This window comes from Monodelphis domestica, chromosome 1, assembly GCF_027887165.1.
Source record: "Monodelphis domestica isolate mMonDom1 chromosome 1, mMonDom1.pri, whole genome shotgun sequence".
NCBI lineage: Eukaryota > Metazoa > Chordata > Mammalia > Didelphimorphia > Didelphidae > Monodelphis > Monodelphis domestica.
Window position 1 is genome coordinate 162,551,248 of NC_077227.1, and position 12,976 is coordinate 162,564,223.

Consider the following 12,976-nt stretch of genomic DNA (forward strand, 5'->3'; position numbering starts at 1 on the left):
CCAGATTCAAATCCCAGCTCTACCTGACCTGTATGACTTTGCACAATTAACTTCCAGACCTCAGTTTCCTCCTATGTAAAATTTAAAACTTGGACTAGATGGCCTCTAAAGTGCCTCAAAGGAACACTAGCTGGGATCCTATCTGGAAGGCAGTAGTCAGGGTCACGTATTATCATCCCCCCTTTATGGGACAAAATTATTCCTTTCAGTGGTACACAAAAATGGTGACAGACTAGGATTGATTCCCTAGCTGCCAGTGACCTCCAGTGTCCCACACTGCTTCCTCCTGAGGGAGGTGGAAAAGGGGTGTGTGGGAGGGGCTGGGAGAGGGGTGTGCAGTTTACAGACGGCTTATAAATCCAAACATTGTTCTCCAGCCCAGTTACCAAATGCAAAGAAGGCATGAACACAGAATGGCTAACACAGAGATGAAGGGTTCTTTTTTTTTTTTTTTAAAGATGGGGGTGGTGGGGAACCAGCCTGAGGCAACGATTGCCAGCAACCAATGCTATTTAGATGGTTAGTTAACTGCTTGACCTTCCAAGTCCTACTTAACACAAAGTAATAACCAAAGCCATCCCAACAGATTAGATGGCCCAAGATAAAAGAACAGTGATCAGAAATTAAATAGCTTTGCTAATCACAGGAGGATTTTTTTTCTTTATCCATAGAGGCTAGTGCACTCATTCTGGAGGCTTATTCACTTGAAATGGAATCTCGGGCCTCAGTGTAATCACAAAGATTGAAAAGGAACCTTCGAGCGGGTAGGGCTGGCACCCACTAAAAGGCATCCTGGAAAGACAATGGGGGTTGGCGAAGGTTCCCTTTAACCAATCTGAAACCGAATAGGGGATGAGGGGTGGGGGGTGGGGGGGTGGGGTGGGGTAATATGCCTTTCTCCCCAATCAGGGGCTGCTTTCTCCCTTCAAGAAACAATGGGAGAATCCAGAAGATGGCTTTTGAAGCTTTCAGAGTAGGAAAATAACACATGCACACAGACAGACAGACACAGACACACACACACACACACACAAACGCCCCATTCCCACCCTATAACACAGTCAGAGGCAAGTCACTTACTGCGCTGGATTCTCTCTCTTTCCAGAACGAAGCCCAAGTCAGAGGCAGGGTTGTGTATCCAAAATAAAAGGAAAACAGGGGAAAAAAAGAAAAAACAAGTTCAGACTGAGCCCAACATACTGTGAGCTGGCCTTTTACTTTGCTCTCTTTTGTCTCCTTATTAATGGGTGGCAGTCCCAGTTCACTGAGTTCCTTGGGGGTTGACATAGTAATGGTCTTTCTGATTGTCTGTTTAAAAATTAATCTTTCAGGGCTCCAGTGCTTACACTTGCCCTGACCAACTCCTGACTCTCAAGACACACCAAGAAGAGATAGACAGTACAACTATGGCTGTACATTCTTTTAGAATTAAGCCCTAATCTCGGGCAAGTTGTTTGACCTCCCTTTTCCTCATTTGTAAAACAAGGGGGTCACACTCGATGGCCTCCAGGTCCCTTCCAGTTCTAAAGGTATGATGGATCCTGAGATTAAGTTACTCAAAAGACACCTGGAAGAGTAACAGGCAGACAGAAGGGCCGTTGGGATGGCTAGGGGTTTTTTAATATGCTTCCCACCTGGCCAAAGAAAGCCTAGGAACTATAGCTCCCAAGGAGTTGGGGCAAAGCACCAAGTAGGAAAACATAAGGCCAGAGATAATTCAGGGTTACGAATATAAATTCTAGTCCTCCTGCTGTTTAAGACCAAAAACTAAACCAGTGGCCAAAGGGTTAAACTGAGGGCTGAAACAAAGATTGCCATTTTCAAAGCAAATTCTGGGGCAGAATTTGCATTCCCTTCATCATAGTCCCTAGATAATATACAGCAGGAATCAACAGTCTTTTCAAAGGAATATTCTAAGGGGCCACCTTAATCTTTCGGTTTTTGCAAGGGAGGGGAAACACTGCTTACAGACATTTTCTGTATGAGTGGGTAGGAGGAGGAAAGGTAGTGCTATCTGCAAATTCATTTCTAAAGAAAATACCCAAGTCATCCACTCAACAAAGTAGAAATGGGTGTCTGTTGCCAGGGGCAGTAGCATCATTCACTAACTCAAATATTTATCGAATGCCTACTATGTGCATGACTCTGCTTGGAAGAAACCATGGGAGATGAAAAGATGAATTAAGACAGAGTCCCACTTATCCTGGAGGAATTTATAATCTACTGGGAAGTAGAGAAAATACATACACAAAAGAACTATACTACAAGGAGATATGAGAAGTTCAAGGGCAAAATAAAATAAATAAATAAAACACTATAAAGGTTCAGAGGCTAGAGAGAGCATATCTTATCAGAACTGGAGAATCCAGAAAAGCTTCATAGAGGTGGCATTTGCTCTGGGCCTTGAAGAATGAATGATCCTAACAGATATGGGGAAGCTAGAGGAAAATAAGGAGAAGTTATACTCCGGGAAACAAAAATAAATCCATATTATAATTGACTAAACTCCTTTAAAGAGAAGACGAGCAGAAAGGGCAGGTGATGTTTTACCTAGAACCAGGCACATTCAAAACACAAACTAGGAGCCAAGGGTCAATGTCATTTATGACTAACAACTGAATTAGAGAATTTTAAATGGGGAATAGAAGATAGTAGAACTCCAGGAAATGTCATTTGAAGAAAGTCACAAGCAGAAGAATACTTCAGGGCCACAGTAGTAGGACTGTGAACCAAATGGCAGCCAGCACTCCTAATAATATTGAGAGTATCCCAACTCTGAGCCAACTGAGAAAGGGTAAGGAGCAAGGGAAGAGCTGGCCTTAATAGGATAGCAGGTTTAGCCCACTATGTTCCTTGGGAATAAAACAATAATAGCTTTTCTATAAGATTTGTCTATTTAAAAATTAATTTTCCTGAAATCAATTGCTTCAATTCAATTGGTTCTTGCCAACCAGGTAGCAAAAGTAGAGATCACTGGGCTCTGATGGGAGTAAGGGGGAGAGACTGGGAAATAGGTGCCAGCTACCATAAAGGAATTATTTATATTTTTATTAGTAGTAGGGTTTGGGGGGGGGGGGGGGGTTGAGAAGAATGAGACTTAAATGAAGAATCCCTATCTCCTCCATCTACCTGAAAGGGCGGGAGGCAAGCTCCTAATTGAACTCTATGAGCCTGTCTGGTTCACTGAGAAGCCATGGGCTTGGTCTCCACTCCACAAAGGATTGTGAAACCCTGTGGTTCCAGTGCTAACTCTCTAATCCACATGATTCCAAAACCCAGGAGGGAAAAGGCGGGGAGGAGAGAGGCTCAACTGGTCATGCCTCCAAATTCCTTGCTGAGTTTTAGCCAGAATGAAAAGAACACTTCAGTGCAAACTGAAGAGGATGGGTGTGTGCATCTTGGGGTGAAAGGTGCAGAGGAAGAGAACAGGGGATGTGGTTATGGGAATAGTTGAAGGAAACAAATAGGGATGGCTGGGCAGAGAGCCCAGCTACGAATAGACCTAAGGAGCTATCATATCTCCAAGTCTCCAAAGAGAAAGACTTAAAGAGAGCCACTTTCTGGGCAGAAAGATGCCCCCCTATCTCATTTTATCTTGGGACTGCCCTACTCTCCCCACTTTCAAGTAAATTAATTAATCAATCATTCATCCATTCAAGCATCTATTGAGCACCTACTCTGCATACCCAGCATCATGCTAGATTCTGTGAAGAATTTGGAAATAATAGGAGGTCCTTGTCCTTTGAAGAAACTGTTACCTATTTGGGGAGACAAAGCAAAGATGTCACAGAACAGCGAATACAGAATTTAATTGTGTGACGCAAGGTTGGATCAAGTAAACTAAGGTCCCTTTTCAACTATCATATTGTATTCTATGACTAAATAGTCATGGCTCAAAAAAAAAGGCAATATTTTTAAAGGCTGAGGGTGTGGTAGGGGAGTGGACATAAAAGGACAGTTTTATAGAATCATAAATTTAAGAGCTAGAAGGGACCTTAAAAGGCCAAGTCTCAACCCCCTCATTTTATACATGAGCAAATGGATGTATTGAGAGGTTAAGAACTTGCCCAGCTAGTAGGTGTCTGAGTCAGGATTCTAATCCAAGTCTCCCTGACCGCCAAGTCCAATGCCCTATTTGCTCTGCTAAGACTTATTCACTGGAACTTGATAGATAGATAAGTTCTAGGTAGGCAAAAAGTAAGAAGGAGACTATTTATTCCACAATAGAATGTAAAGGTATGTGGAAGTGAGCAGGTATGTTGAGGAGCTGCTTCTCAGCATAACATAAGGTATGTTTTCTGGAATAAGAAAGTCAAGTTCGCAGAGGATCCCAATAACTTTACTGCCTGCTGGTCCTAAGGGGAGAGGGGGACAAATATACAGTTTCTAAGAGCTAAGTAGTTCATTGTTAGCCCCCGTGTCTCCTCCCAGCCCTACCGGCCTCAGCTCCTAATGGAACCCTCCTTCCTCCTCTTTGTCCCCTTTTCCATTCCAAAGGGCTTACCTCGATGATCCAGTTCGTGATGGTTTTTCTCATCTTTCACAGTCAAGTGGGCCTGACTGCCAAGGGCACCAAGCGCTAGAAGCCCTGAGCTGCTTCCTGTGACTGGAGGGATGCCTGGTGGCTGGAGGCCCGAAGGGTGAGGCGGCAACTGGACAGGGGGGCCATGAGTGGCATGGGAGAGGTGCTGGGCCTGGAGCTGCTGCTGCTGTAATAAAGCCAGCTTGGATAAGTAAATTGATGGGGAAGGAAGATATCAGAATGGCAACATGATCATACAAGTGAGTGGAAGAAGAGAGAGGGCAAATCCTTTTTCATGCACTCATAATGTGGAGAGGGGAGGGGGTTAGGGTAGAACAACCTAAAACCTTTGACTGAGGTTGAGACAACATATTCTTCTCTCTGAAAGGAACAGCCAGAATTAATGGACTTCAATTTAGATAAGAGATTTCTACAAACACTCGACCACATAGATCCAGGACAGTATTTTCGATGCCTGTTTCCAAGACAGCAATAAATAATGCATGCTTTTAAAAAGAACAACCTGAGTTCATCAAGGACTCCCTCTCACTTCAAGAGAATTCATTTTTAACTCTTTGTTGTATCCCAGTTTTTAGGTCTTAAAAAAAAGTACCAGCCCAATTCTCATAGCAACAAGCCTGAAGAAAGCCCCTTGCCCCTTAGATCCTAGTGCTTTGGGGCTTCCTGGAAAGGTTAATGTCCTCAAGACTAGAATGAGAACTTGTAGTTAATAGCAGATGAAGGAAAAGTTGTCTCCTGTGCAGGACAGGGGGTGGGAGAGAACCTAGATTGGCAATGACTACCCAACATTTTAAAGGAACCATCCTACCCCATCCCAATCTGGGTAACATTCTGCCAATTCACCCCCCCCCCCCAAAGAAAAACAAACAACTTCCAGAGAAGAGCTCCATTGGAAATGCAAACCTTTTAGCCCACACCCATGGTGAATGAACCCTTAAGACAGTTACCACTACAACCAAGGCCCTGGGACATCACAGCATGCTTAGCTATTCATTGAGATTGCACCACAGTCCATCAGCTTTGTGGACCAGGCAGCATAGCATTTCCTTTTGAATAAGAACCAAAAAATCAGCCTGGGCCTGGGGAAAGATGGTATTATTGATAATATGCCCAGAGCTCTTCCCTTTCAAGCAATTTTTAATGTCAGAGGGAAAGGAGGGAGTGAGAAAGAAAGAAGAGAATATAGAGTTCAGGTGGTCATGCGATCAATAGTGCTGAAGCCTTGTCAGCCTGGGATTCATTTTTAACTGTGCGATGGTATCCTGATGAGCCACTGATATGCTGCCCCCTCTGCCCCACTCAATAAAAAATTTCCATAGCTCAGACAAGAAATGATAAGGGTTTAAGACTCTAGTGATTCAGCTATCTAGCAATGATGACTTTGAAGGTCAAGAGCTGGGGATTTTCATTTCTTTCCCCAAAGAGGACTTCAGGTTGCTGCACCAATTCCAACATCACAGGCCTCAAGCTTCTATGTTAATTTCCTAAGGCGTTGGTCTGATCAGGTCGCTTTTCCTATTAAAAAAAACCTCGGTGGCTCCCCATTGCCACTAGAATAAATTACAAACACCCCAGCCTGGCATTTGATTAATGCTCTCTATAAATTGGCAGATGCCAGCCTTTCCAGACTAATTCCATGTTACTCTCTCCTACATACATTCCATATTCTGACAGCCCTGGTTTTCCTGAGCTCTATATTCTGATTCCCATCTTCATGCCATACAACAGGCTGCCCTCTGTATTGAATGACTCCCTCCTCTCCACCACCTTTTAGAATCCTTAGCTTCCAGACCAGAACTCCTTGTATGTATTTCCAGAGCTTAATACAATCTTCCTTTTGAATTTGTTTAGGTAAATGCTCTACCCTCCCCTTAAAATGTAAACTCCTCCGAAGATCATGGATCTATTTTATCATCTGTCCCCACCACCTAGACAAAACATGGGACCTTAATCAAAGTAGGCCCTCAAAAAATTAGTAGCTGGACATGTCTACGTGCCATAAACACTCCTTTATTTCCATAGGAAATCAATGATCACTAATAAGTCTTTATTAATCACCAGACACGGACCAGATATTGTGCCAAGGGTTAGAGGTACAACTGCAAAGCTTTACTTTTTAAATTGTAATTTATTTGTAATCCCTGAATATAAGTAGCTTGTATAAGCTAATGGGAATAACACTCAAAAACCATGATGAATGACACCTGGAATGAGAGTAAGACGGTAGAGCTACTACCACCATTAGGGCAGCAAAGCAGGTGATGGGTTTGCTGTAGAATGAGCACCAGAAAAACCTTTGTCCACAGGTGAGTTTGGCTACTTCACTATAACCTTAAGATTCTGAATCTCATAGTGTCTTCCTCTGTTAAAATGGAGATGGGGGGGGGGGGAGGGTTTGAGGGGTGGAGTATTTTATAACTACATTGCAAAGTTGATGTGAGGAGATTGCTTTGTAAACCAGAGTTCTGTTGAAAGATAAATTATCCTTGCTGGTTTTAATGAAACCTTGTGCCAATTCAGATATTCTGAAGGAATAAAATGAAGATAATTAAAGCAGTATAATCTAAGAGCATTAGTACAACAATCCCACCTCTTCCAGGAAGCTTTCCATGACTAATTAAGACAGTTAAGGGACACCCATGGAACATAGCTAGGTTTTGGGTTTTTTTTTTAAGTCCATACCTTCTGTGTATTGGTTCCAAGGCAGAAGAAGCTGGGCAATGGGGGTTAAGTGACTTGCCCAGGGTCACACTACTGGGAAGTATCTGAGTGAGGCCAGATTTGAACCTAGGACCTCCTATCTCTAGGCCTGGCTCCCAATCCACTGAGTTACCCAGCTGTCCCCTACAGTTAGTTTAAATGCAACTCCAGTCATTCCCACCTATTTGTCATCCCATCATAAGAACTTCCTCCAAATTCCATGTGAACTGGGCTCCAGAAAGTGATGCAGAGTGAGAGGAGCAGAACCAGGAGAACATTGTACACAGAGACTGATACACTGTGGTACAATCGAATGTAATGGACTTCTCCATTAGTGGCAATGCAGTGATCCTGAACCAACTCAGAGCAATCTACAAGAAAAACCACTGTCCACAGTCAGAGGAAAAACTGTGGGAGTAGAAACACAGAAGAAAAACAACTGCTAGATCACATGGGTTGAGGGGACATGTCTGGGGATGTAAACTCTAAATGAACATCCTAGTGCAAACAACAACATGGAAATAGGTTCTGATCAAGGACACATGTAAAACCCAAAGGAATTGCGCACCAGCTACAGGAAGGGATGGGGGAGAGGGGAGGGAGGGAAATATGATTCTTGTAACCAAGGAATGACGTTCTAAATTGACTAAATAAAATTTTCAAAAAGTAAAAATAAGAACTTCCTCCATACAATTACAATGCTTGTTGTTGTTGTTGTTTTGTTTAAACTTAATTCTAAAATTAGGTCAGTTTTGTTTCAGGTGTTTGCACATCTCTTTTCTTTAAATCTGTTGGTGGAGAGGGGCTAAATTACAAAACGTTTCAGTGCAAGCTGAAGAGGATGGGTGTGAGTAAAAGGTCCAAAGTTATTCTCACAGGGGAGAAAGACCATGGCTTTTCAATTCACTTTTCACATGGGATATTTTTCATGAAGATGAGGGTAGAATAAGAATAATGCTATCTTGGGGGCAGCTGGGTAGCTCAGTGGATTGAGAGTCAGGCCTAGAGATGGGAGGTCCTAGGTTCAAATCTGGCCTCAGACACTTCCTTACCACTCTTCTGCCTTGGAGCCAATACACAGTATTGACTCCAAGATGGAAGGTAAAGACTTTTTTAAAAAAAGAAAAGAAAAGAAAGGAATAATGCTATTTTATATCTACATAATTCCTTCCTTAATCCGATCCAATAATGACTGATATTTATGTAGTGCTTTCAAATTGACCAAAATCTTTTATATACATGATCTCATTTTTACTTTCTTCACAACCTTATAAAGTAAATCCTACAGGCATTATTTTCCCCACTTGGCAAATGAAGAAACAAACTGAAACCCAAAGAAATAAAAAAATATTTTTTTTCATGGTTATTTCCCACAACTATTAAAATTGGAGGCAGGATTGGAACCCATTGCTCTCAACTCTGAGTCTTAATAAACTTTTCTACTCTACTGCTACCTCTTGCAAGATAATCAAATGTCATTTAGTCAATAAGAACAGAAAAGAAAGAGACCTTAGAAATTATCGTGTCGATCCTATGTGTGTTCAGACAGTTAAATCAGAATTTGGCTGAGCAGAATCCAAATATGACTGAGATGGCAAGGTCAGGCAAAGAATTCAGTCAATGCATACAAAAATTCAAAAAATAAGAACTTCTCATTGAAGGAAGACCACATAAAAGGTAGGATGAGACAGAGGCTTGTGGGAGAGGCAATTCTGCCCTGTCTTTCAATGATTGGACAGACCTTATTGTTAACTTTTTGATTTCAGTCCAGATCTTTCCCCAAAACAATGAGTTGGTAACACTTAATAACATGAGTAAGAGACTAAACCCAAGTTCTCTCTTGGCTGAGGCACATGGGAGGACCTCTTCTCTCCCCAAAACTTGCATTCCTTAATGGTGCAATCTTCTATTACTGGTTACCCAATTGTCTCAACCTACAAATAGCTCCAGACGAGGGGCTGACTAAATGCTAAGTTGGGTCATCTTACATGCCACATGGTGAAGAGCTATGAAGAAAGTTGCTTCCAAGACGGTCAATGTCTATCTTCTTCAAGATTTCTCCATTTCAAGTGAGGCCTGGTCTCATAAACTCTGGCCAGTACTGAAAAGGTGCCCCTGATTTGAAAGGATGACTTGTTGGACAAGCCAAAATAGCATGCTGCAGAACTGAGTGAGAGGTGTAATAAGGGATTATTTGAATTATTTACAGTCTTTTGTTGCAGGTTTTTCCAATTCTCTCCTCCACAAAGGGTAACTTGACAAGTTCATGTTTTCAAGAAGTGGGAAGAGAGGCAGCTGGGTAGTTCAGTGGATTGAGAATCAGGTCTAGAGATGGTAAGTCCTGGGTTCAAATGGAGCCTCAGACACTTTCTAGCCATGTGACCGTGGGCAAATCACTTAACCCCCTTGCCTAGCCCTTACTGATCTTCTGCCTTAGAACCAATAGATAGTATTGATTCTAAGATGAAAGGTGGGGTTTAAAAAGAAAAAAGAAAGAAAAAGAAGTGGGAAACCTTTGCAGCAGACTGGTATAATCACTTGAAAAACTGCAGAAGGCTTTGCTCTTAGCCATTTTGCAGCATCCACTCTCCAATTTCCCCTAATCCTTAGAACACCAGGATTTTCCTTCAAGACAATAAAGATACTGCAAAAGAAAATTTGAAACCACCCAGGCATTTAGGTCCTAAACGAGGGGGTATGTGGGCTAGAAATTGGGCACTGCTGGGCTAAAGCAGTCAGGTCTCCCCTCTCCTTCCCTGCTTCATTCACTCCAAACCAAAGAAATCTCAGTAAGAGCTACCCTCCCAAAGCAGACACATTTTCCTTGTCTGATCTTCTGTGAAGGTGCCAAAGCAATATGGTTCAAGAGAAGAAGAAGAAGACGAAGACACTGCAATTTTACAAGAAAGGTCTGGCGGGAAGATCTTGCATGTAGAGTGTTTAATGGGATTATGTACATCATGCTTCATGCCTTTGTTAACAGATTTAATGCTTCACCACTTTAAGTTCACCACTTGGGTTAAATTTAGTAAAGTAGTCTAATCATTTCCAGAGCTCTGCCCAAATCAAGGGCTCCATTTCACAGGAGAGCCAAAGAAAATGTCCTAGATGCATAAAATTAACAGTTCTTGACCTCAAAGAAAAGGAAGAAGGATTACCGGTCTGGGTGACATAGGCCCTTCTTTCCTATCCAACATTTTTGAGCAAACAACTCTCACTTCCAAATTACTTACTTGTGCTTTCAAAAAACAAAACCAAAACAATGTCATCAATTGAATCCACCTTGTTGCAATCCTTAATAATGTTCTCTATCATTCCCCACCCCCATCCCACATGAAGGCCAATAAACTGAATTAAGGGGTCTATATCCTCCCCGTTTTAAAGCTCTCCAGGATACTCTAACGGTATCATTTACAGGGAATCTTAGCCTATTATTCATAACTGATTCCTTTCACAGTCTAGTGAGGCCTATGGTCTCTTCAGAATAGTGATTTTAGATACATAAAATATATGAGGTGGCTCAGGGATGGGAGGTCCCAGGTTCAAATTTGGCCTCAGAGACTTCCTAGCTGGTGTGACTCTGGGCAAGTCACTTAATCTCCACTGCCTAGCCCTTACCTTAGAACTAATACACAGGATTGATCTAAGACAGAAGGAAAGGGTTTTATGGTTGTATTTTTTAATTGAAATTTTCTAATTAATTAATTAGTTTGGTGTATTTTTCCATGGTTACATGATTCATGTTCTTTCCCATCCCTCTTCCCCCCTCCCCCAGCCGATGCACAATTCCACTGGGTTTTACATGTATCATTGATCAAGACCTATTAAGAAAAGGGTTTTTAAAGGGGGGAAAAAGATAACAAAGGAAGCCGGTTAAATTGAAATGGTTATCAAAATATTTTTAAATAAAAAGATTACAGACCCCCGGTGAAGAACTCTTCATCTCTTGTAAATGGTATCACTAACAGCCATCATCCATGGGATGTGGTAAAGGAGAAGAGAACCTCTGAGGCTAGAAATGAGGGCTAAAAAATAAGTTTCAGTGGTGAGCACCCCAGGAGCTGTGAGAAGCAAGGTAAAAGTAACCTCAAGAGACTGGATTACAATAAGTTGGCAGGGTCTCTAACCCACTTCTAGAAATATAAGCTCGGCCTTTAAGTCACTCACCAAGGGCGGATTGTTTCTTCAAACTCCCCCCAGTCAGAGCTCCCCAAGCGGGGTGGAGCCTCGCCGGCCCCCAGGGAACTAGAACAGATGCAATCTCCTGGCTCTAGACTCCTTCCTAGGACACTTGAGTCCCACGTGAACTGGGCAGAGTGGGTAGGGCGGGCAGCCCTTTGCCCTGCCTCCCGTTCCTGCTTCCCAAGACAGGCCCCTCCCTGGAAAGCTGGAGCAGCAATAAAAGGAACTCGCCCTCTAGCCTGGCCAACCCACGCGGGGGCTGCCAAGGTTGCCCCGGCTCTGCCTAGGGAGGATCTGGCCTCCTGGGACCGCTTGCCCTTCCGAGATGAAAGCCAAGACCTTTCCTATCCGACTCCCCCAGGCTCTCCCTCCCCAGGATCGGGGGAGCCTCGCTGTCGTTGCGGCTGGGTCTCGGGCTTCTAGAGGAGATAAAGAAGGGCTTGACTGGATTAGTTCTCCTCCTTTGCTGGAGTGCAGTCAAGCACAGCCCCCCTCGGTTCAGGCGTGCCTCCTCTGCCCGTAATTCCTGCCTTGTGAGACTCTGTCAGAAGGAGCGATTAAATGGCTGCTTGCTTAATGACAGGACTATGGCTGCATTCAGACAGAGCCGGAGAAGCAATTACCTTGAAAATGGGGGTCACAGGCCCCACTCGTTGGCTTAATTGAATTCCAATATCTGCCTCTAGCTGCCTTGACCTAACTTGTAGCTTCCTAAATACTACTTAAAGGAAGCTCAGCTAATCAAAGCATACAGTCTTCCCTCCATTTTACTGTCTTCTTTTTTTTTTAATTAACTAATATTCACCAGGCCATCCTTATTCGAAAGAGGAGAAAGGGTAAGAAAGAGGGGTCAACAGTTAAGGCAGTTTGGGGAAGGAAGGAAGGAATGGAGAAAGAGAGGCAGGGAAAGGTCTGCCACAACATGAGAAGTGGAACTATACTGTAAGATTGAAACATGGAGCAAGTCTGCTTTTAGAGAATTGGGGAGAGTTAAGGAGCTCTAAGAGCAGAAACACACCCCAAGAACCCCTACACAATCAGTTCCCCAAATACCCTTCCCCTCCAAGACTCCCCCAAACAGTTCCCCAGACACCCTTCCCCTCCAAGACCCCCAAACAGTTCCCCAGACACCCTTCCCCTCCAAGACCCCCCAACACCCTTCCCCTCCAAGACCCCCAAACAGTTCCCCAGACACCCTTCCCCTCCAAAACCCCCAAACAGTTCCCCAGACACCCTTCCCCTCCAAGACCCCCAAACAGTTCCCCAGACACCCTTCCCCTCCAAGACCCCCAAACAGTTCCCCAGACACCCTTCCCCTCCAAGACCCCCCAACACCCTTCCCCTCCAAGACCCCCAAACAGTTCCCCAGACACCCTTCCCCTCCAAAACCCCCAAACAGTTCCCCAGACACCCTTCCCCTCCAAGACCCCCAAACAGTTCCCCAGACACCCTTCCCCTCCAAGACCCCCAAACAGTTCCCCAGACACCCTTCCCCTCCAAGACCCCCAAACATTTCAGTGTTGGACTCTAAATGCAGAGAAAGCACTTTAA

The 12,976-nt window shown here is 43.6% G+C and overlaps 1 protein-coding gene across 16 annotated transcripts in view; it reads right to left on the bottom strand.

Annotated features, from left to right (window-relative positions):
- Positions 1–12,976, bottom strand: part of TLE3 (TLE family member 3, transcriptional corepressor) — a 62,469-nt gene that overhangs the window by 20,018 nt on the left and 29,475 nt on the right. For 5 of the 16 annotated variants that reach the window (XM_056809019.1, XM_056809011.1, XM_016427782.2 and 2 more), the window contains exons 7-9: positions 4,505–4,709; positions 3,678–3,758; positions 1,081–1,097 (exon numbers count right to left, since the gene is read on the bottom strand). In XM_056809019.1, coding sequence (XP_056664997.1) covers positions 1,081–1,097; positions 3,678–3,758; positions 4,505–4,709 — 303 coding nt within the window. The remainder of the gene's footprint in view (positions 1–1,080; positions 1,098–3,677; positions 3,759–4,504; positions 4,710–12,976) is intronic. The other 11 variants (XM_007479643.3, XM_001367737.5, XM_056809028.1 and 8 more) reach the window with 4 other exon arrangements.